General features: G+C 50.7%; 9 protein-coding genes across 9 annotated transcripts; 5 read left to right on the top strand and 4 right to left on the bottom strand.

Moving 5' to 3' along the window:
• Positions 1–641: 641 nt before the first annotated feature.
• DSM5745_01672 (uncharacterized protein) lies at positions 642–3,636 on the top strand (the record flags this gene model as incomplete). The annotated part of the gene is made up of 7 exons (XM_026743688.1): positions 642–677; positions 769–861; positions 930–1,015; positions 1,117–1,787; positions 1,848–2,221; positions 2,273–2,352; positions 2,406–3,636. The coding sequence occupies 7 exons, from the start codon at positions 642–644 to the stop codon at positions 3,634–3,636; spliced, it is 2,571 nt and encodes an 856-aa protein (XP_026606851.1).
• A 767-nt stretch (positions 3,637–4,403) lies between these two features.
• DSM5745_01671 (coiled-coil domain-containing protein MAD1) lies at positions 4,404–6,687 on the bottom strand (the record flags this gene model as incomplete). Its single annotated transcript, XM_026743687.1, has 3 exons — positions 4,404–6,326; positions 6,383–6,534; positions 6,588–6,687. 3 exons carry the CDS (start codon positions 6,685–6,687, stop codon positions 4,404–4,406), a joined length of 2,175 nt encoding a protein of 724 aa, XP_026606850.1.
• Positions 6,688–7,156: 469 nt separating this feature from the next.
• Positions 7,157–7,956, top strand: DSM5745_01670 (uncharacterized protein; the record flags this gene model as incomplete). The annotated part of the gene is made up of 2 exons (XM_026743686.1): positions 7,157–7,448; positions 7,574–7,956. 2 exons carry the CDS (start codon positions 7,157–7,159, stop codon positions 7,954–7,956), a joined length of 675 nt encoding a protein of 224 aa, XP_026606849.1.
• A 552-nt stretch (positions 7,957–8,508) lies between these two features.
• DSM5745_01669 (uncharacterized protein) lies at positions 8,509–9,237 on the bottom strand (the record flags this gene model as incomplete). Its single annotated transcript, XM_026743685.1, has 1 exon — positions 8,509–9,237. The coding sequence occupies one exon, from the start codon at positions 9,235–9,237 to the stop codon at positions 8,509–8,511; it is 729 nt and encodes a 242-aa protein (XP_026606848.1).
• A 914-nt stretch (positions 9,238–10,151) lies between these two features.
• DSM5745_01668 (uncharacterized protein) lies at positions 10,152–10,624 on the bottom strand (the record flags this gene model as incomplete). The annotated part of the gene is made up of 2 exons (XM_026743684.1): positions 10,152–10,448; positions 10,511–10,624. The coding sequence occupies 2 exons, from the start codon at positions 10,622–10,624 to the stop codon at positions 10,152–10,154; spliced, it is 411 nt and encodes a 136-aa protein (XP_026606847.1).
• Positions 10,625–11,532: 908 nt separating this feature from the next.
• Positions 11,533–13,401, top strand: DSM5745_01667 (Ygr210 GTPase family protein; the record flags this gene model as incomplete). Its single annotated transcript, XM_026743683.1, has 11 exons — positions 11,533–11,568; positions 11,627–11,684; positions 11,747–11,756; positions 11,868–12,136; positions 12,210–12,303; positions 12,352–12,383; positions 12,436–12,647; positions 12,697–12,902; positions 12,951–13,130; positions 13,191–13,311; positions 13,375–13,401. The coding sequence occupies 11 exons, from the start codon at positions 11,533–11,535 to the stop codon at positions 13,399–13,401; spliced, it is 1,245 nt and encodes a 414-aa protein (XP_026606846.1).
• Positions 13,402–13,610: 209 nt separating this feature from the next.
• Positions 13,611–14,079, bottom strand: DSM5745_01666 (uncharacterized protein; the record flags this gene model as incomplete). Its single annotated transcript, XM_026743682.1, has 2 exons — positions 13,611–13,622; positions 13,678–14,079. The coding sequence occupies 2 exons, from the start codon at positions 14,077–14,079 to the stop codon at positions 13,611–13,613; spliced, it is 414 nt and encodes a 137-aa protein (XP_026606845.1).
• Positions 14,080–14,449: 370 nt separating this feature from the next.
• Positions 14,450–16,122, top strand: DSM5745_01665 (uncharacterized protein; the record flags this gene model as incomplete). The annotated part of the gene is made up of 4 exons (XM_026743681.1): positions 14,450–14,740; positions 14,811–15,331; positions 15,386–15,971; positions 16,039–16,122. 4 exons carry the CDS (start codon positions 14,450–14,452, stop codon positions 16,120–16,122), a joined length of 1,482 nt encoding a protein of 493 aa, XP_026606844.1.
• Positions 16,123–18,473: 2,351 nt separating this feature from the next.
• On the top strand, positions 18,474–21,332 carry facB (C6 transcription factor FacB/Cat8; the record flags this gene model as incomplete). The annotated part of the gene is made up of 5 exons (XM_026743680.1): positions 18,474–18,966; positions 19,047–19,360; positions 19,411–19,691; positions 19,745–20,102; positions 20,160–21,332. The coding sequence occupies 5 exons, from the start codon at positions 18,474–18,476 to the stop codon at positions 21,330–21,332; spliced, it is 2,619 nt and encodes an 872-aa protein (XP_026606843.1).
• Positions 21,333–22,193: the final 861 nt, after the last annotated feature.

The raw sequence follows: 22,193 nt of genomic DNA, 5'->3' as shown, positions 1-22,193 counted from the left end.
CCACACCTGGGCACCCTTAGATGTGGCTGAACAGGGAAGTCATGATGCCGTCGCTGAGATGTTGCTCAAGCATGGCGGGGGCAATTGGAACAAGGGAGATCAAACCCTCAGCCATCATCCGGCTGTTTTCGCGAATGTGTTGCCTGGTTTCTGGTTTTCAACTTGAGGACAAAGTGGTTTTGCTCTTGATGCCCACTGGGTTTCTATATAGCGAATCTTGGCGATTATTGGGTATATGCAATGTCTATTTATTTGGTTCTTTCCATTCGTTCGTAGTCGAATCTTTTGAGACTCAAGACTGATAAGAGGGCTGGCAAAGGAGACGAAGTTGAAGAGCAGGTCGAGAGTCGAGACCCGAGTCCGAGGCTGAGCTTGATCGGCCGGGCGCGGGAGGCGGTGTGCTTAGCCTATTTGGGACTAGCCAGTAACGACCCTGTGGCTGAGTCATCTCCCCCGTACTGACTCGGATTCCGGAATCTCCGTCGTCATCACCGTCCGCTTCCGTAGACCTGGAAACAGTCCCTCCTCGGCGCGCTGCCTGTACTCTGTTTGTCTCAATTATCCTAGCTCGCTTGCTCTACTCGAATCCTATTATGCGCCTCTCCGGCGGTCGTTTTTCCCGCTGTGTACTGTGAGAAGCAATGGATCTCTCCCGCCAGGAGTATCCAGCCTTGCTGGTACGGTGTACCCGATCCGATCTCATGCCCTCTCCGCTTACCCCAACCCATCATGCGACCCTGTATTGCAGTGTTCTTACTCTTCACATAGGCATCTTTACAACCAAACCAAGCCGCGTCTGTATTAGCCGATCGAATCCGTGTCATCAACAAGATCAATGCGGACATCGCGGATTGGCTGCAAGTAAGTACTTTTGGTCTTCTCCATCAATTGCGATTGCGACGGCCTAACTTGCAATGCCTCTACTACAGGAACGTCGCCGCATCGAAGAAGCCTATGCGCAGGGGCTACGAAAACTCTCCCATCGGCCCCAATTGGACAATGCAGCTGCCTTAGGGTAAGGCTGACTACTTTTGCTTGCTTCTCCCTCTACCGGGCATACCGGTGTAACACCACGCAATGCAGCGAGGCTAACTGATTCGTTGAATTTCATTTTAGAATCTTCCAAATACCATGGCAGCGCATTGTCAGCTCGGTCGAATCGGTTGCTGCCTCGCATGAGACGTTTGCGCAGAAAATCGATGAAGACGTTGAGCGGCCATTGAGGGAATTCAATACCAAGAATAAGGAGCTTGCTTCGATGCCCGGAGTTCAAAATGACCTTACAGCTCTAGCTAAGAACGTGGAAAACTCGCAGAAGAAGGTAGAAAAGGCCAAAGAGAAGGGCCCGAAGGGCGCGGACAAATTAGCGACTGCTGTGAGTGCTGCGCACGAGGTGAGCCAGCAGTGGGAGTCGAGAGCGCCGTTTGTCTTCGAACAGCTTCAGGCGGCGGATGAAAGCCGACTCAACCACCTGCGAGATGTTCTGACCCAACTGGAAACCCACGAGTCCGATCAGATTGAGCGCTGTCGGCAGGCGGCGGAAAGCTGCTTGAATGTCCTTCTGAATGTGGAAACTGCAGATGAGATCAAGACTTTCGCTGCGAAGATTAACGGAGGACGACCAGTTGCGCCACTGCGACAGCAAACATTTTCACCTACGCCGGTAGCATCACCTCCGACGTCTTCAGGACCGGAACCGCCCCTTCCACCTCCGCCGCGTGTTCAGGATGATGCTGCTAGCCATCGATCTACGAGTTCCGGGCGAGCGAAACCACCACCACCTCCAGGTGAGTTTCAGAAAACTTGTTCTTTGGCTCGGACAAGGCAAATGCTAACATCTATCCCAGTCCCGGAGCCTCGGCATGGAACGCCATTTGGTGGTCTCAGACGGCTAGGTACGGTCATGAACAGAAGAAAGAGTATTGCTCTGCCTTCTGGCCCGTCGTCGGACAAGAAGTACCGTAGCCCGTTCTCCTCCTTCAAGCGGGGAGACGCGCACAACATGCAGATCCCAGAAGACGCTCCTGAGCGCCCGGACACCGCCGTGACCTCACAAGGCAGCTACAGCGAAGCCACTCGCCTTCCAAGCGAATCTAATGATCGAGAAGACAGAGGCCACTTCTCGCCTAGCCCCCCGCCACACCCGGCGATTCCTGACACGAACGGGTTCATATCACAAGGAAACGCGGCCCCAATAGGCCTCACGGGTGTCACAACTGAGGTACGTCACGCTAAGACGGTCTTGGACGCGGAAACTAATCCTTTGCCCTAGCCTCGAGTGGATGCGGAGGGTTACTCTGAACGACCGCAGACTATTGACGAGATTACTTTGGCGCAGCGCGAGGCAGCCGGGTAAGTCTATCTGAACCATATATCCAAATAAAAGCCAGCTAATAGCTCAGTAGACATGAGGAATCAGGGCTGAACTTGACGATTAGAGATCAGCCGATTCCTGAAGACGAAAATCAAGCTCAACAAGCGATGAATGACATGGCTAGCCAGTTACGACTTCAAGCGCAGCAAAGCGGAATAAGGCGAAATGCGAGCACGATACGTGGACGACGCGACGTCCGTAACACCGTCTTTGTCCCTACCACACCGCCACCGGTACACGCTGTTCCGAATCTAGCCACAGCTCACGACGTCTCTGAGCCCACATCTCCAACTTCGCCAGGAAGACATGTAGCTTCGCTCAGCAATGCTACAGATGACCATGCGCTGTCCGACACAACTTCAGTACGCTCATCGCACACTTTGCACAGCATCTCAGGCCCTGTTGCGCACTCCGAACTACATGAGCCTGGGTTGAATGCGTCCATTATTGAGACAGTCAATGCCTGGTTCTCCGAGGGCGTGGTGACCAAATCGTTCGTTGTCGGCGAGCTTGCCCTGGCGTTCAATGCCGCTCAAGATACCCCGTCGGACAAAATCCGAGTCCGTCTGAATAACTTCCCGGTCCTCGAGAAGGTAGCCGCAAACCCGAATTTTATCCGTGAAGTGCAGGATCAGTCGGACGACAAAAGGGGCGAGTACGATGTTTCACTTCCCAGTATCACACGTCCTGCTCCCACTGTCGGTTTCAAGTACCAGGTCCATATCAAACCTGAAGACACATCGGCCTTTTGTCCAGTCATCTTCAAACCAGTGTGGAACCTCGAGGAATTCCAGGCCAGCGTGATCATCTTCTACTCGCTAAACCCGTCCTTCGCATCCTCCATGTCTAAGGACTCAATCACACTGACGAACCTGGTGCTCACTGTCAACCTGGACACGTCTCCCCAGGAAGATCGAGAAGTCGCCCACGCCACCAACGCCGTTATGTACCCCAACACCGGTGCCGTCTTCCGCCGCAAGCAGTCAGCGGTGATCTGGAAGATACCTGAGTTCGAAGTGAGCAGTGGATCGGACGGGAAACTCCTCGTTCGCTTCTCAACGGCAAACAGCTGGCCGCAGAAGGGCAAGGTCGAGGCGAAGTTCGAGGTCCGCACGCCTGATGCTGGATCGCGCCTTGGGATTAGTGCTGCTTCAAGACCGGCAGGGTCGGATCCTTTCGCGGATGAGGATAATGCTCAACCCCAATGGAATGATGTCCCGACGACGCGGAAGCTCGCTGTTGGGAAGTACGTTTCTTCCTAGGTTATAATAATAGTTGTCAATACCTGCGCCTGGGTTCCTTGGTGGGTACATTTGTACCGATGGCGAGTGAGGACCTGCAACTCACAGTACATACAATACCAATTCTTGTACGAACATTCCATGCCCCTAGCCGTCTCCCTTTTGCTTTTTCGCTGTATCGCTTTCCTTACATACTTATCATTATCCTGGTGCAGTCCTAGTGTTGTTGTATTTTCTTTTGTTTTGTCCCTTAGCATCTCTGTTTGTTTCAGTTATCAATCTGTTTTGGTTTGATATTTATAATCTTTAGTTTTATCTTTCCTTGCTACGTGCTCTGCCTTTGTATACAGTAAGCATTGTGAATAGTTGTCTGTAAATAGCCTGGCTTGGTGCATTTTTTTTTGGCTTTGTACCACTGCAATAATTTATCCCTATGCAGCAAGCTTTATATATTTAAGTGAGAAGTCGGTAAGGCATCTTAGACATGAGTACCAAGAATTACTCACATTTAGAAACTATCTGCCTTCGTGCATCCCAGGAAAAGCTATCATGTCGTGAATCTTAGTTCCGGTCAGCTTACGTATGGTTAGGGCTCGAGGATGTTTGAGGAGGGCTGTTGCGCCCGGATATCATTTCATCTCAGTAACCAAGATAGATCAACCATCAAGCAGAGTAGCGTACAGACAGCGAATATACAGAAGAGAGAAGGGAATAGCGCACGGTAGATCGAATAGCTGCACAGAAACGGCAGATCGAGAGGGGAGAAACGGAACAGGAAAAAAAGGAAATCACATCCTCGCCGCCCTTGTCGTCTTATCATAGAAATCCAACGTCATGGCCGCCAGAAAGCAAGGGATATCCTTCCTCTCCTCGACCCAAAACTTAATGAGGTGCTTGATCTCCATCGCAAAGAGACTGTTTGGTCCGCCGGAAATCTTCATCGTGCCGTTCTCCCCGTCAAAGATGATCGAATTTTCCTCGCCGTTGCCCATGCTTCCTGGTCCCGTTGCATCAGACCCAGCGCCGTCCTCGCCGTGTCGATACGCAGAGGAGAGATGGAACATGGATGTTACGCGGACGCGGCCGTTGGGGAGGAAATCGAGCTTGAAGCCTAGCAGGGAGGCGACGGCTTCCCGGAACTCGGAGGACTTGGCGGTCCAGATTTCTTTCAGGCGGCGCATGCGCTTCTCCTTGTCTGCGACTGCGCGCTCCATGTCTTGGACTTCGAGCTTCATCGCTTCGAGGGTGGAGATGGGGACTGTTTTGACGGAGTTGTGGTGGCCGCGGAGTTGAGCGAGAAGGTCGGCGTTCTCGTTCTTGAGGGTGGTGATTGTGGAGAGTTTGAGGTTTTCCGCTTGGGCCGTTGGGTTGTCGCGGAGTTCGAGGATGCGCGTGCGGGATTTCGCTTTGTAGTGTTTGAGTTGAGTCTTTGTGGCATCGAATTCCTTGCGGAGGAGGGTCATGGCTTGTTCGGATTTGGAGAGAGATTCTTGAAGTTTGCGGTTTTTGCGAGTGAGAACGGAGAGGCGTTCGGCTTCTGCATCGCTTTCGGCGGGTGAGAGAGGCCGTTTCGTGCCTCTGGGTTCGGTGGTGTCCTCTTGCTGAGGGGCCTCCCGCTTGGTGAGTTCCTCATGGGCTTTTGCGAGTTCTTGCCGAAGCTCGTCAATCATCTTCTCGAGATTGGCGATTTGCTCGGCTTTTTGCGCATCAAAGTGACCTTGCTCTGCATTCATGGTTTCCTCTTCGGTGTCGAAAGTCTTCAACTGGGCGCGAAGATATTCGACTTCCTTTTGAGCAAGTGCCCGTTGGCGCTCCAATCGAGCTCTGGCACGACTCTCTGCCATTGGGCCGTTTGCTGCCGTTCCGGCTGCACGAAGCTTCTCTATCTCTTGCTTCAAGTTGGAACGTTCGCTTTCCAGGGCCTTTATTTGTTCGTCCTTCTCCAAAAATTGTGCTTCGATACTTCCGAGCCGGTCAATGGCATCGGCTTTCTCAATCTGCTCTTTTAGCAAAGCCTTGACGACAGCTTCTGGTGAATTGTATTCTGAGGATTGGTCGCTGTCCTGTAATAGGCTGGACCATGATTTCCGCTCGTCTTCGAGTACTTGCTTCTGGATCTGGACAGTCTCCAGTTCGGCCTCAACTCCCTTTATGAGCTGTAGCTGGTTTTCCAATGATTTCTTTTGCTCTTCGACTACCTCGACATTCCGCTGTACCTTGCGTAGATGCTGTAACTCTGCGCTTTGTGCCCTGTTGGTGGTTTCCAGGGTCCTGATATGGTTGACTTGCTCGGAAAGTTCCCTCTTGAGAACAATCAGACTTTCCGCGTCATTTCCCTCGGCCTTTAGTCGGATATTTTCAGCTTCCAGATCAGCGATATTCGACTCGCGCTCGCGAAGCTTATCTTGTGCTGTCTGAGCCTCGTTCTTCGCGTTTTCGAGATCTCGATGCAGCTCATCGAGCGTTTTCTGGAGCGATAACCGAATGGTCTCTAGCTCATTAATCTGGTACTTCGCCTGTCTCTCCTGATCGAGCAACTGTTGTTGATTATCTTCTATATCCTCCTTTAGGGACTGATTCTGATCTTGAAGGTTGCGGACTTTTCGCTCTAGCTCAACTTTCTCGTTGAGTCCGTTTTCTTGGGCTTCTCTCAGCTCCTTCGCTAGGGCTTCGGTCTTGTGATTGGCACGATTGCTGGACGACTCGGCGGCCTGTGGAGCATGTTAAATCGGCAGTAAGATGATCGCAGGATAGTTAGCTGACACACCTGCGCTTTCCGAAAGTCCGCGTCCGCTCTTGATTGAAGTTCCCGGAGCTCCTTCTCATGGCGTAGGACCATCAACTCACGTTCTTGCTTGGAGTTGTCCAGCTCATATTTCAAAGTATTAACCTGCACTCGCAGTTCTTCCTTCTCAGGGTCTGTAAAGCCAATTAATTCCGCACAAACACGCCGCTCCCAATTATCAACGTACCAGGTTTCGGAGGACCAGCGGAACGGGCTAAGGATTGTCGCAAAACGCTCGGAGCCGGTGGAAGGACCAACGGTGAGGTATCTCTGATCGGGGATCCCATTGAAGGGATTGAGCTTCTCCTAAAACTCATCTAGAGCAAGTCAGCGTTACGTTCCTCGTGAACCGGCCTGCTATGCGGTCGCAACATACATCTGCAAGTGAGAGCTAACGAGTCGCACAGCAATCCAGCTAGGCCTGTAACCACATAGATTCGCGTAGCATGTAGAATCCCGAGTATATCTAGAGCAATCGCGAGATATTAATGAGAAGGAAGCGAGCACAAAATGTATGGGACAAAAGAGCTTATTGTTTGGGGAGACTCCGGTTTCTAGATGATTGCTGAGTCATCAGTTACAACCGCCTGGGCGCAAGAGCTTGCATTCCATAATCGGTTTAGCGCCAAAATTTATTCTTCCGAGATAATTTTGAATTTTGCTACTGTCGTTTCCTAACAGCACCACTCTTTTGCGCCGACCCCATTCACTTCCCAGATTCACCGCTCGAATCACCGCGCGCTACAAATAACGACAATGGCCAAGGACAAGTCTGAGAGAAAGGAGAAGCACGAGAAGAAGGAGAAGCGATCAGAGAAGGACGGTGTTCACAAGAGCAAGAAGGACAAGAAGGAGAAGAAGGACAAGACTGCCCTTGCCGATGCAGTACTGAAGGGAATTGAAGCCGAGGCTCCTTCGACAGCCCCCGTTAACGGCGTTGAGGCGACCACCGAAGTTGAGGCCCGCCCCATCGGTGCCCTCGTGCCGTTTGCCAGACCTCTACTCGAAGACAAGGCGGCCAAGAAGGCCCTGAAGAGTGTGAAGAAGGGTAAGCTCCCTATTGCATGACTGCGCTTTTTGCTTTATTTGGTACCCTTTTATGCTCATTCAATGCAAACTTCCACTCGCTCAATCTCTTGGAACTTCGATCCGTGCTAACTCGCATCTTTACAGCTGCCGTCAACAAGTGTCTCAAGCGTGGTGTGAAGGAGGTTGTTAAGGCCCTCAGGAAGTCGCCCATTCCCGCCCCTAACGAAACCGTCGCCATTCCCAACGGAGTCGTCATCCTTGCTGCCGATATCTCACCAATGGACGTCATCTCTCACATTCCTGTCCTCTGCGAGGACCACGGTATCCCATACGTCTTCGTAACATCCCGAGCGGAGCTCGGTAACGCTGCTGCCACGAAGCGTCCCACAAGTGTCACGATGGTTGTTCCCAAGTCTGCAGCCAAGGGCAAGAAGAAGGGCGCCGATGACGACGATGAGGATTTCAGCAAGGTCTTCGAGGAGCTCGCCAAGCTTGCCCAGAAGGAGCTCACGCAGGTGAACCTATAAGTGCCAGCTGGACGTCTAGCACCTTTCCTATTTTTCTTTTATTTTTAATCATACGGCTATTTATGCGTCTTGCCATATTCCACGACTGTACAGTTCCGCTTTGTTTGAAAAGACAGCGCATGTCTTTGGGGTCTGGCCTTCGGTCGTGTTCATCTGGGTTGATCTTTATGATTATCTGTTGCAATATTCGGCGTTCTCAATTGGTGTATGAAAAGGCAGGAAGTATCAAAATAACACGGCATGATGTCGATCGAGTTCCTCACGTAACTGACCGTCGTTTTGTAGCTGTCCATGAGCTCAATCTCTGGGCATCTCTAGGCCATGCAGGTCCTACCGATATTGCAGCTGATATTGCAGCTCAAGGCACAACCTCATGTCAGGGTTACTCGCATTAGACCTAAGACGTGACTATTCATTCAAACTACGCTTGGCTTGAAGACTGGAGAGGTCATTAAACCCAAATTCGTTTTGGTTCATATTATTTCATCTAATATACATGGCATGGTTCATCAAGAACAGGAATAGGGAATAGGTTGGTCATCATTAAAATGTTTAAGCACGCTGGTCACTGCTCAAAGGCTGGTACCAAGTCTGGTCACCGGTACCCTTCTGAGCCGGTGCCGCAGCAGCAGCAACAGTCTCAGCCTCTCGTCGCTGGAACTTCTGCTCAGCCAAGCGACCGGGGTCATCCTTAGAGCCGATCTCGGAGTTGAAGCTAGCGTTGTACTTGGGGTCACTGGGGAACTCGCCGCCCTGGCCAGCAGCGGCAGACGAGTAGTCCTGCTTCTTCTGCGCAGCAGTCGCGCTTCGGGTCTGGTATCCGCTTCCGCTAGCGGGAGCTTGAGACTTGCCCTGAGTCAGCTTCTCAGAAGCAGGGTACTCGTGCTTGTTGATGCCTAGGTCCTTCTTCGCTGCGCTTGGGCCGCCGACGTATCCGGTCTCTGGGACGTGGGCGCCTGGGAACTCTGGCTGGCCGCCGAGGGAGTCGGGGTACTGGTGTGAGCCGTAGGGCTCTTGACGCTCACGGGCGTTGGCGGCTGAGGGGAGCTTTGTTGCGGCGGATGTGTCGGTTGTGTTGGTGGTTGTGTTCTGGGAGGTGGCACCGATGGGCTCGGCGTTGCGGTTGGCGTTGTATGAGCCGCCGTGGCTGACGGATTCAGCGGCGAGGGAGTCCTTCAGGACGGGACCGGAGGGCTCGTTGACTGGGCGGTTGGCCATGGGGTCGGTGGTGTTCTTCATGCCACGCTGGCCAGAGGGGATGGGAGTGCCTTGGAGATCCATTGTGATGTGGTTGTGGTGTGATTGATTCGGTTGTGTAAGATGAAGAGATGTGGTAGAGTATTCAGTGCTCGTTTCCCTTGAATTAAGTTGAATGCTAATGTCTGGAACTCCTAGCCTACGATGGGAGAGGTTCTATATAGCATTGCTCTGCTTGTGGTGATGTCACGCTGACGGGCAAACTAGGGCTACTCATGGGTTAATCGAGCCACAGGTACGTCAATGAGAGACCCTGGTAGACCTTTCCAGATATTCAACCTGCAGTGTTGGTGACGCATTCTGGCCGGAACGGTGTCGAGCGAACCTGTGGGTATCGAGTCGAGCCGAATGGTGGGCTTTGATGCAATAATGCTGGGGTGTTTGACATACTTGACGTCACATTGGAACCCTCAAAACCGCAGCCAACTGTCTAGGCTCGAGAAGCTCGTCGGTCTGTATTATAGAATAAGTGGTCTATTCTGAGAATAACATAGACTTCAAGTGACTCGTAGTAATGAGCTGGGGTTGAGCCTGTTTATCCACTCGTCTCTTGGTTTCAGAATAGAGTATCACTAAGGGATATCGTCGATAGAGCAAGAGAACACAGAACAACTTTAACTCATCATAGTATATTCATTAATTTCAATGAGAATTAGTTCCTATTGATAATTGTTGAACCGAGTACTGGCAATGTAAAAATGAGCCTTGTGCTCACGTACTATGCACAGGCTATACTTAGGTAGCTATACGGGTAGGCAAGCATTGTTCTTTCCAAACATACGATAGGAAGAACAGCATGGTAGAGCCTCATTTTCAAGTACACAATCTATATACAGATAATCGTCTATGTAAAAGACATTCGGTTCAAATGATCATTATGCTTTCAATTTGATCGTATCACATCGCTATATTACATGCATCATATCAAATATCATGATTTACCGAGCCTGGGCATCGGCGGGGAGGTTACCCCGGCCAACATTGCTTGTTGGCTGTGTGTTCCTGTGCGTTTCCGATCCGTCCTCGCGGACACTGCTTGATGCGGTGGCGGGGCCGCGCAGGGCAGAGTTGTTGTCGCCGGAGATGGGAGCCTCAAATCGGCCGGAACCGACATTGACAGTGCGCTGATCGGCAGAGTTCCAGTCACTGGCGACAGGGGGCTGGTCTGGCAGAGGCAGGTTGGCCTTGGTGCTCTCAATGTCGGCCTTCTTGTCTGTGTTCTGGTCGATGATGGACTGCATTATGATTAGTTCCAGTTCAAGACTACTGCCAGTGCGATTTTGTGAAATAGGCTCACCTTCATGGCAGAAACATTAGAGTCCTTGGGAGTGTTGCCCTTGGCAGCGTGGGAAGCGTGAGACTCCGGCTTGCGGATGTCCTGAGTGGTGGTGTGGAAGGTGCTGTCAGACATTGTGGTGGTAGTGTTTCGTTGATGAGAAAGAGAGATAGAGTGTGGTAGTAACGGGCTTTTTGTAGAAGAATGTGGTTCTTTGACTGATTGATTGGTTCGATGATTCTGAGGACAAGAAGATGAAGTTCTCAACTCGAACTTATATGTTGGATACTTCTGGCATCCAATGCCATGAATCACGATGACGTTATGGCGGCCTTGGGAACCATGTCGCCGGTCAAGGCGACGGTGGGCCCGGCATCCAACATACGTAGCTCATTCGAAGAAAGAGGAACATTCTCTATCAAATTCCCTTGGACACAGTACTCCGTAGTGACTGGGACCCAGCCCCCTCCTGGACCATCATGTCTGAGTTAGGTAGGTAGCTGGTGGCAATACGTCATATGGCATATCTGAGCCTGGACATTCTGCCCTGACTATCACGATCTGACAGTGGATGACATTACCTAGCTGGATAGATCATAGGTCACCTCAGGGTCTCTAGTCGCGTGCGCTATTGCCAAGTTAACTTTGTCCCGCGACTGCTGCTCGCCGGTGTATCATTGATATCGGCATCTTTTGCTTGTCCGTAATCGGGCCGAGTATTACAGCCGGCGGACAACGACCGGATCTTGAACTAGGAAGAAATCAAGTAGAGTACTTGAAGTCAATAAGCTTCGGAGCAGCAATCATTTTTCTGACCAATGGAAGGATTCGCAAGCCGCAGTTTGTACTCCGTAGTTGTCGCGGAAACCTTTTGGCACGTGAGTAAATACTAGATTGTACTACACCGCCTGCGAATCTAATGCGGCAGAATTGGAATGCTCCCCGCTACACAATTTCTTGGTATACCTGACTTCGTCTGTTTCTGCTTTTATTTTGGTAAATCAGCTGCTTGATTATCACAGAAGTGCCTTACGTCTGTCGATATGCCAAGAGATCCGCTAGTTGGCTTGGTTGGGAAGGTCTGTTTGTCCGCGGCCTTATCTTCAACACCCCGCTAATTTGAAGTGAACTCTACAGCCGTCCAGTGGAAAATCTACGACATTGAATAGCTTGACAGATGCCTCTTCCAAAGTCGGTATGTACTTTTGCGCAAAAATGTTATTGAGGATATGTACTGATTGGGATCTTCCTTGATAGGAAACTTTCCGTGAGTCTTGCCTACCAAGGATCCGCCTATCTCCGCTCCGCCGCGCATTCGATCGCGACAACAGACATTACAAGCCTCTCCTACGCACGATCCTAATACTTAGCTATTCAGATTCACTACTATCGACCCCCAGCGAGCAATTGGCTACCTCCAAATAGATTGCGCCTGTCAGCGGTTCGGCGTGAGTGATAAATGCAAGCCAAACTACGGTGGATGTACGGATGGGAAGCGCTCGGTTCCCATTGAGCTTCTGGATGTTGCAGGTCTGGTTCCGGGGGCGCATCAAGGACGAGGCTTAGGGAATAAGTTCCTAGATGATTTGCGTCAAGCGGACGCCCTAATCCACGTTGTTGATGTCAGTGGGACTACAGATGCAGAAGGTCGGTTCCACAAATGCTAGCGGCCGCGCCGGCTCCATGTCAAATTGGGAGTTATTAATGCATTGGAGTACAGGAAAGGCTACACGAGGTTATGATCCGTCACAAGATATTGAGTGGTTGAGGTCAGAAATTGTGCGGTGGGTGCTAGGAAACTTGATGCAGAAATGGTACGGTGCCGACCTTCTCGTACAGGCATGTCAAACTAATATATCTAGGGGATCAATTAAACGAAGACACATGGCAATAAGTGAGTGGACGACATTGTGATCCTATCTAGTTGCTTTCTAATCTGGAGTTAGAGGCAACCGCCATGGATACACTACAAAATCAATTCTCCGGGTACGGAAGTACGCCGCAAACTGTCGCAAGATGCCTGGACAAATTAGGGCTCAAAGAACCACTCGAAGAATGGTCAGATGAGACCGTGGAAAAAGTCGTACAAGCATTCATTGACGAGAAATTTCCCACGGTTTTTGCTCTTAACAAAATCGACCATCCTGACGCAGATAAGGTTGGTGTTCTTTTCTTCTGCTCTACCAGTGCTAACTCAACTATCATAGAATATCAGTAAGATTGCAAAGATGCAAGATCCGCAGAGCATCGTCCTCTGCTCCGCCATTTCCGAGGTATTCCTTCGAAGACTTGCCAAGCAAAATTACGTCAAATATACAGAAGGCAGTGAATTCGTAGATACGAGGGAAGACCTTATCGCGGACGGGGATCCGGATGGGGGAGGCCTCAGGGAAATGGACGAGAAGCTGAAAACGTAAGTAGTGCGATTATACTCAACAAGGATTATGCTCACATCAATCAGCCGTGTGGAAAACTTGAAAGATATGGTTCTCTATCGTTTTGGGTCAACTGGTGTCGTGCAATGTCTTTCGCGGGCTGCCGAGGTTTTAGGGCTTGTGCCCGTCTTCCCTGTACGAAACCTACACACGTTCTCGTCAGGAGCCGGAACTGCAGCATTCCGAGATTGTGTGTTGGTCAAAAAGTGAGTCCCTTGAAGTTCTTATCATAACATTTATCATAACATTACTGAAATCCATATCAGGAATAGCACTGTGGGTGATGTTGCGCGGAAGGTCATGGGCGATGTACCCATATCTTATATCGAAGGTGTGGGTGGCGTCCGTGTGGCGGAGGATGAGGTTGTGGCAGTAGGGAAACACGATGTGAGTGCCTTTGACCATTCACCTAATGCTTTAGCAACTAACATCCCATGCCTGGAACTTTAGGTACTCTCATTCAAACCTGGACGATAGATATTCATGGATCAACTATAGACGATAAATTCTATATTGACTCCGCTGATACCTTGACTTGACTCGAAAGCGGCCATGTGTCGAGTAGACTTTTAACCAGAATAACTGCTCGAGAGGACACACGAGAACAGAAAATGTACATTGAACTGAATCACGACACGACCTGAAAACATCACAATCAAACGCAAGAGTGGCCATACCCAGCCCCATCAAACTCCCTTCTATAGCAAGGCCTTCAGTACCATGAAACCAGGTCCAGGAGGACGGCCGACTCACCTGTGCTCTTTCGTCATTAATACCTAGAACAGGCGTGGGCGCCTTTGGATGGTCCTTCTTGACCTTCTCCTGGTTCTTCAGGCCTCCCCTCTCAGTTGCGGCATCAGACTCGCCCCTGTTGCCCACGCCAAAATTCTCTTCTCTATCCTTCATCGTCCGGCTAGCCGCTATCGTCTCGGGGTCTGTGGTGTCCTTCTCCTTCTGCACGCGGTGGGTTGTGGATTTCTCTCCAGATGAGCCCTTCCAGTCCTGTGTTACGCCACTGTTGTGACGAGCTTGCGAGCCAGATGTGCGGAGGATACTCGATCGGCTTATCAATGAGAACAGAGGCCGTGAGCTATAAGTCGAGGTTCTCGAAGCTAAGGATAGCATACGGGCGCTGTGAGATGTAGACGGGGACATGGTTGTATGTAGGTAATCAAGATTATGAAACTTGCTTCTGGTTCAATTGGGGAAATCATTAACAAACCCCGGGCCTTAGGACGGTTATATTTGACTCTTTGCCCCGTGCCATACCCCGGTTTCCAACGCCGTTGGTCGCATTGGCTGTGACGTCGACATGATGGATGCTCCTGTCATTGATCCAGAACGGGCGAATCAGGGTAGGGCTTAGGGCTGCCAGGCTCTTATCGATAAGAGCTCCGTAGGTTAGTTCTTGGCTGACATGTGAGGGTCCAGCATCAACCACTATTTGCAGTTCAACCTTGGGCGATCCATAGCCTCACGATAATAAGGCGGCTCAATAGCTTGGAGCTATACTGTATACAAGACCATGAAGCGAGAATCATTATCCATAGATTCGCTCATACCCTTTGCGCGTCTCTACAACGTTCTCCTCCACGGGGTCACTTTCCGGAGGCTAAGAGCAGAAGATGGGACAGACAAGGGCGGCGCGATCGTTGCAACAGAGGCTAAGCAGTCAGGAATTAATGAGTCAACAGAAAATGATGTTATTCTCAGAGTGCCCTCTGATATGATTCTCTCCCTGGAAATGGTTCAGGAACGATCCAAATATGATCATCATCTCCGTGAGGTACTGGAAGCTGTTGGGGATTTTGGGCAGGTATGGCTGCTTTCAACCCGTGCCTATCTTGTATGGCGTGCGGTTTAAGTCTAGTTACTGATAAATGCAGACAGCTAGAGGTGCCATACTAATCTTTCTGCTCATCCAAATTTCGCATTCATCTCCAGACCTTGCCGGCCAGAAACATAGAATCGGCGCGTCAAATGCTTGGTCGGAATATGTCAAGTTCCTGCCCTCGTCTGTTCCATTACCAACATCGTGGACAATGGAAGAGCTAGAGCTACTACGCGGGACGTCCTTGAGATTGGCCTACGAAGCGAAGATAATATCGCTAGAGAAAGAATTCGATCATCTTCGCGAAGCCACTGAGGATATTGAATGGTGCCGGAACCTCTGGTGGGATGCGGAAATTGTTACTGTTGATGATTGGAAGTACCTCGACGCAGTATACCGCTCGCGTATGGTGGACCTTCCCGGGTATGGGCACGCAATGGTCCCTTGCATTGACATGGCCAATCATGCGTCTGACTCTACCGTAAATGCGCTGTACGAGAAGGACAAGGACGGGAATGCTGTACTCCAGCTACGTTCAGAGAAACACCTGCGTTCGGATGAAGAAGTCACTATCTCGTAAGTCTTTGCCGTCGACTGAGTGAGGTCAGTGTTGACATTATTGTGGTAAAGGTACGGCCAGGACAAAGCGGCTTCCGAAATGGTCTTCTCATATGGCTTCCTTGATTCAAACGAAAGCGACGCGAAACAGATATTCCTAGACTTGGACATACCGGAGGATGATCCGCTGAGAATGGCCAAAATGACATTCTGCAGGGAAGCCCCGGGGCTCCGCGTCTTCTCAAGACCTACAGATTCCGAGGGAGCTGGAACTTACTGGGAGAGTCCAATTGTGTGGTGGGCCTGCGTCAACGAAGAAGATGGTCTTGATTTTGCCGTATTGCAGAACGTGGATGGTTCGAGAGAGCTGACGATGACATGGAAAGCGCAGGAGGTGAAAACTCCTGATCACCTCGAAGATCTCCTAGCTGCAGAACCGCTATGGGATATATTTCGACTTCGAGCGGTCGTCCTTGTCCTGGAACGACTAGAGACTCAATTCTTCATGCTGCAGACGACCGAGGGGATGGTTTCAGACATCCAACAAAGCGAGGATATGCTTGCTCTTTTCCGGCCTGATGTATTTACAACCGTCACCAAGCTGCGAGAATTGGAGGGGCGGCTGCTGGAGAGTGCTATCAGAGACCTGGAGAAGGAGGTGTGTACTTTATTGGACTACCATCAGGTCAGCACATGTTCGAAGTACTGACTTTTGTTCTTCTTAGAGAGATGATCTGATGACGAGCGAGTCAGTCCAAACCTATTTGGCTCAACAACAGTCTGCGGACGTGGAAGACGACTTTTCATGATCCGCTCATTTTGTCATACTGGGAGGTCGACCATTATCCAAAGACTCCAGCGGAGCCTGCGGCGTAATGCAAAGCGTGGTTATGAGTTTATGCAAGCATGACGATATTCAACGTCCGCGGAGGGACCCGCTTAACTATCTTTTGAGTTCGAATAAGAAAATCCCCACGGATCAACGTATGACGTGGTGATCTCCGCGTTCTTGTCATTATCTTTGACTCCATAATATCATAGGTCGGAACATATTCACGGTCACAGACACTGTGAGCCCAGGGTTCGAGGTCCAGACTTCATAGCTGGGTCATCTGGCGGGCCAGGGGCTCAGCGAGTCAGCATACGTAGTAGCTCCGCGGAGGAGTCTGGGGAACCAGACTCAGTTAGACGGAAGTCAGGGGCGACGAAGAAGTCATAGACTCTCCGGAATCGGGGGCGTGTTCTGGGGTCTGGAGTGCGCTGGCACGGGGAACACTCGGGGTTCCCTCTGAGTTTAAGTGGCAGTGGGGAAGTCGATTAGCAGTTAGCAGTTAGCACCCGGCCACAATTTAAGAGGTTCCAAGGTTCGAAAGTTGCATTTTTGATGCGATCAACAAAATGCTCGATCACTTTGATGTGGTTGGTCGAGCCGATATACAGCGGCTCCGATTCCACCGTCGGATCCGCAAGGCCAGGGCTCCACAGCTGCGATTTCTCGGTCAAGACTCGGGTTTTTCCTGGAGAATGAGTATCCCTGTGTCACAGGTACCGTGGGGAAAGCGTAGCTGTAACGCCAATACACAAGTACTCCCAAGGTCCAGCACCCAATTGACAATATGATGACAACTAATATGGCATGATTCTAATTTCTTGTGGCGCTTAGAATGTATACGGAGTATTCCTGATTCCCACGCATCTGGATCCGGCCCACATTCTAGTTCGAAGACTCGATTCCCCGCGCCATGCTCCAGCTGTACTCCAGATTCTAGGCACGAACAGCCGGGGGAGACCAGTGGCAACTGGCAACTTGGCAAGTTCAACACCACCATGAAATGGTCAAGATGCAGCGAGCAGCACAGCAACAACATTATAACTTGAGACAGCCTTGATTAGTGTCGACTCCGGGGGAAAGGAAACTAACCATAACGGGAGCTTTGATGGAATGCTCTCAAGAGTCAAGACTCACTCCAGGTGAGCACTATTCTTAACAAGTGGCTTGGTATATCTGGTGACCTGCGGCTATAGTAGGATCGAGCTATTAAATTCCGAACTCGATTCGCGATGCCGAGGGACAACCCCATACATTGTAATGGCTTCATAGCTATCGCCCTGTAGCTGTGGTTTTCTATTGTTATGCAATTTGGAGTCAGGGTCAAGGGGCAGAATGGAGGCCAGTCCGCTAAATTTGGTTCCTCGCTGCCCAGCATTCGAATCAGCACTAGGGCAGCATCGGACAAGTAAGATAGAGGCCCAACACTCCATTTTCCCAACGCGGTTTGAGACTGTACCTAACGGCTAGAAGGAAAGGACCGTTGGTGGAAAGGCAAGGCTGCTGAAACACGCACTCGCTCCTCAGGATTTCCGGGGTATATGGGGGCATATGAAGTACAATGCCATGCTATACTCTACGATCGGGAAAATAGGGAACACTCCGTTGTCGGCACTTGCAGCCTGAATATCAGCCGCGATCCAGGATCTGGAGGAACCTTGGATGGCAACCGTGGTTCTGGGGTTCCGATATCCAGGAGTACCTTGCCACTGTTGAACGTTCCCAGCGGCGGCATGCGACCAGTGCCTCATGCTCGACTCCCTACGTTAGCTGAGTTCATTCAGATTAATCCCCAACCTGATTTCGATGATCCCATGGCAGCTAATATAGAATTGGGCTAGTATCAACCAGCGCAGCTGGATGAGGCGCTAGTAATTAATAATGCGATGATAGACAGAGAGTCGCCTGAGCACACGAATGCCCTGTAAAACAAGTACTGTCATTGGCGGTGCAAGCTGATCGTGGCCCACATGGCAATTCCCCCGCCGTCACCCGCACCCGCACTGTCCGTATTACTTATTACACGATACGGGGCCGATCATTCTTCAAAGTTGCGATCCTGCCTGTGACCCTCACTTGGCTTTCGTCCTCAATCCTCGTCCTTTTCTGCATCGTCCTTCCTGCATCTCTCCACTCTCCCCCGCGATCAAAGACCACTCTCCCCTCCACCGTCGCTATCTCGACATTCATATATGCGTCTGCTATTCCATCACCCCTGAAGCTACTACGTGCCTCGGTTCTCCCTCGGTACTTTCGATCAAGGACTCATACAACGAATTCGTGCTATAACCAGCCTGGGCTGGCGCTAGGCGCGCCCTACACACGTTCAAAATGCCAGGAATACTTCCTATGAAAGTGATCAAGGTCGGCAATAACACGCAGAGCCGTATTGCCCAAGCCTGTGACCGTTGTCGAAGCAAAAAGATCCGCTGCGACGGCATTCGCCCGTGCTGCACGCAATGCGCCAATGTCGGCTTCGAGTGCAAGACCAGTGATAAACTAAGTCGACGAGCTTTTCCCCGTGGATATACAGAGTCATTAGAAGAACGAGTACGGAGTTTAGAAGCTGAGGTTCGGGATCTCAAGAACTTGTTGGATGAAAAGGACGAGAAGATTGATGTGCTCTCTCGGATACACTCTTTCACGTCTCCATCGCAACAGAAGGTTGCTCCTGTTGTTCGCTCGCCGTCTCAAGCTGCTCAGCCCGCTCCGACGAGTGTGCCTGCCTCTAGTGAAGGTGCCGTTCATGTCCCAGAACCCGTTGCATCGAGCGACGCAGATGAAGCTGAGAGTTCTGGCGTTTCGAGCACTCGTGGCTTTGCTGGTATGCCACCCACTGTGTCAAATTTGGCGGATAAACGCTCTTCTACCGATACTTCGGATCAGTGCTAACAGTCGAATCAGATGTCTTCACCAACAAACTCGCAGATCAAGGCCGGCTAGCACCGGAGACCTCGACGAAGGCTCTGACTGCTTCTCCCACTCCTATCTCTCTTTCCCGTCTCGATCAGGCTCTGAAAACAGCGCCTAGGCTTGTGTCAGATCAGCTCATCAATATTTTCTTCCAAGAATGGGCACCACTCTACCCTGTCGTTCACCGACCCACCATTCTCAAGGCGTACGAGCAATACCTTTCCAACTCGGAATCGTTCCAGGGCAACAAACATGAGATGGCCCAGCTGAATCTGATCTTCGCTGTTGCTGCGCTCGGCGCTCTTGTAAGCTTGACCTCTCATTGCTCAGAATCCAAGGCTAATTTCCATAATAGTCGAGAACAAACCAGGACCCTACCCTGTTTGAGGAAAACTGGTCTCCCATCCTTGAGTCATTATCTGCCGACACCTCAATCCCTACAATGCAGTGCTACGTGCTCGCTCAAATGTATTGCTTGACTAAGGGTGACTACTCGAGTGTTCTGCGCTACCGCGGTCTCGCCGTTGGCATCTGCCACCAATTAAGACTCCAAAAAAGCCAGAATGGATTCTCCTCCAACGCTCTTATAGCTGAAACGAGAAAGAAGGTGTTCTGGTGCCAATATGTTTTGGATCGGTACGGGATTACTTTCGAAAGTTGCTCGAACACATCTCGCTAACTGGTTTTAGTCTTTGCGCCACATTAACTGGTCTCCCGGTTCTTCTCCGCGAGGAGCACATTCACACCGAGTACCCCGAAGACATCGACGATGAGAATGTGACGGAAACCGGGTTCTTGCCCACTTTGCCCGGCGAGTCGACGCGTATCTCTAGCGCACTAGCCCTGTTTTCTGCATCTAGGGTTCTAAATAGCACATTGGAGGTCATTTACCCGTCTGATGGCGGATACGAGATCCCATTGTCGAAAATGCGTTCTGTTACGGAACAGCTTGATAAGTGGGTTAAAGGCTTGCCCGCCCACCTTCGCTTGGAGTTCTCTCAGGATAAGCCTAGCACCAATGTCATCAGCAGCCGATCACCGCTTTTGGTAAGTGCATCTTTGCTCCAGCTTTCACAGCCTGAATCTTACTAACATGTCTGAAAGTCTGTGATGTATTATTTTATCCGGTCTCTCATCCATCGTCCAGCTGTCTGCTTCGGTGAGGAGCACATTCGCTCTCCGTCCGTTCTTGCGACTGCCGATTCTGGAAAGCATATCATCCAGATTCTTCAGCTCCTCGACGAGAGGCGCCTCTGTCTTTCCGTCAGTATCAACCGGAGAGAGCTCATCAGCTCCGCGGGGCTCGGGCTTCTCTGGCAGAACATTGGCTTGAAGCGTGACAGCAAGCTTGTCAAAGAAAGCCAAAAGGTGCTTACCGGTGTCATCGAGCAGCTCGAGTCGGAATCGTCTGTGGCTGCCGCCGAATTCAGCACTTTGGCCGGTGTCCTGGTATCGTTGGATGCCAAGCGCCCATCGGTTGCGATGCCCCAGCAGATGAGTCCACCTATGCAGAAGCCCTTGAAATCTCCGAAGAAGCAGCTCGAGGCATGGAAAGCTCGTTTGATGGGAAGCACCAGCCCGAATCATGCACAGCAAAAGCACGAGCCTCTGTCGCGCCGAAACACCTTCTCTGGTTCAAGCCCTGGTATCATTGAGCGCCAATTGCGATCTCCTAGCTGGGCAAGCCTTCCCCCGAACGATCTCCAACACCATGCCCCAATGGGCAAGAACATCTACAACCATCCGCTAGGTTATGACAACAATCCGCCCATGTCCTGCTCAGTGCCAACAGACACTCCGCCAGCTCCACCAACTGGAAATATGACCCCTTCTGACTGGGAGTTTGTTGTGAGCGATATGGATCAAGGTTTCTCAAATATCTTTACTGGAATTTATGGGGGCAAGGAATGCGGGGAAGATCACGGCCCATTCGCATCTTTGACCGCCGAGTATATGCACAAACAGCAAGGTCAAGTCATGCCGCCTTCGTTAACGTCAACGGATGAACTACAAGGACTGTCACCCGAGGCGTGGTCCGCCACTAGCAGTAGCGATATCGCGCACCCCCAAGAACTCGCGGCACAGAGCGTCTATTCTGACGGGAGCCTGGGAAGCAGAGATCATGGCTTGCCTCTTCCGAATACCATGTCGTTCCCTATGGAAGACCGGGCAGACAGCCTCCTGGACCCATTACAAGGCGTTATAATCCCTGCTGGAGATGACGAGATTGACCAGTTTGGGCTAATCAGTGGCTGGGATCGACGGCTGGCCGTCTGATTTCCTCAGCATAGATTCATGCGGTTTACATTGGTGTATTGGAGTTCTTCCGAGTGCCATGTTGGCTTTGTTGATTTGTTAAAGCGAAGGTCTTGATTCTTTTTTATTTTGGTACGGTCTTGGTCTTGGGTCTGGATAATGATGATACCTGGAAGGATAGGAGTCTGTCTGTCTTTGCCAGGTCTTGCACATATTTACATGATTCCCGTTATTGTGTTAATTGATGTATAACGAATATGCGAGCTAGTATATCTAATCGATGACCTGTGTGTCTTATGTCAACAAATACTGTCCATAAAGCAGAGGGACGCCATGCGCTATATAGGGCTGCATGAAACCAGTTCCATTATTCTAGACACTTCCCTGATTAGGACAGCGATGTCGGATTGGATTCAAGATCTCTCATAGGAATCTAGGTCCTCTAATTGAGGGAGGATCGAGTTCGGGTATGACAGGTGTCAGGCTGTCAGCCCGTAGTCGTGTCGGTAGGCGTGATCGGCGTCCGGCTAGAGCTTGACCTTGTGGTGAGAACCAATAATCCGACACATGGATAGCTCTAGTACATGTACTCTATATCCTAAGAAAGCTGGCTTATATATGCAAGTTGGCTCTAAGCAATGATCCTAAAGCGTTGAGCAAGGACGCTGTCTCCGAAGTATATATCTGAGACATATACTCCGTTCGGCCAAACACAAATTGCCTATGCAAGTTACTTCGTGTACCGTGGTGATCCCGGCTAAATACCACCGGCACATGACCCATGATATGGACGATGCTACCAGTCTAGGCATCAATCTACCCGACAATGCCGACAGCGTTCCTGGATCGTTGATGGACTCATCCAGATGGTCGGCTTTGTCA

Source organism: Aspergillus mulundensis (genome assembly GCF_003369625.1).
Source record: "Aspergillus mulundensis strain DSM 5745 chromosome Unknown scaffold_1, whole genome shotgun sequence".
Lineage (NCBI taxonomy): Eukaryota > Fungi > Ascomycota > Eurotiomycetes > Eurotiales > Aspergillaceae > Aspergillus > Aspergillus mulundensis.
This window is presented reverse-complemented; position numbering and strand designations above follow the sequence as displayed.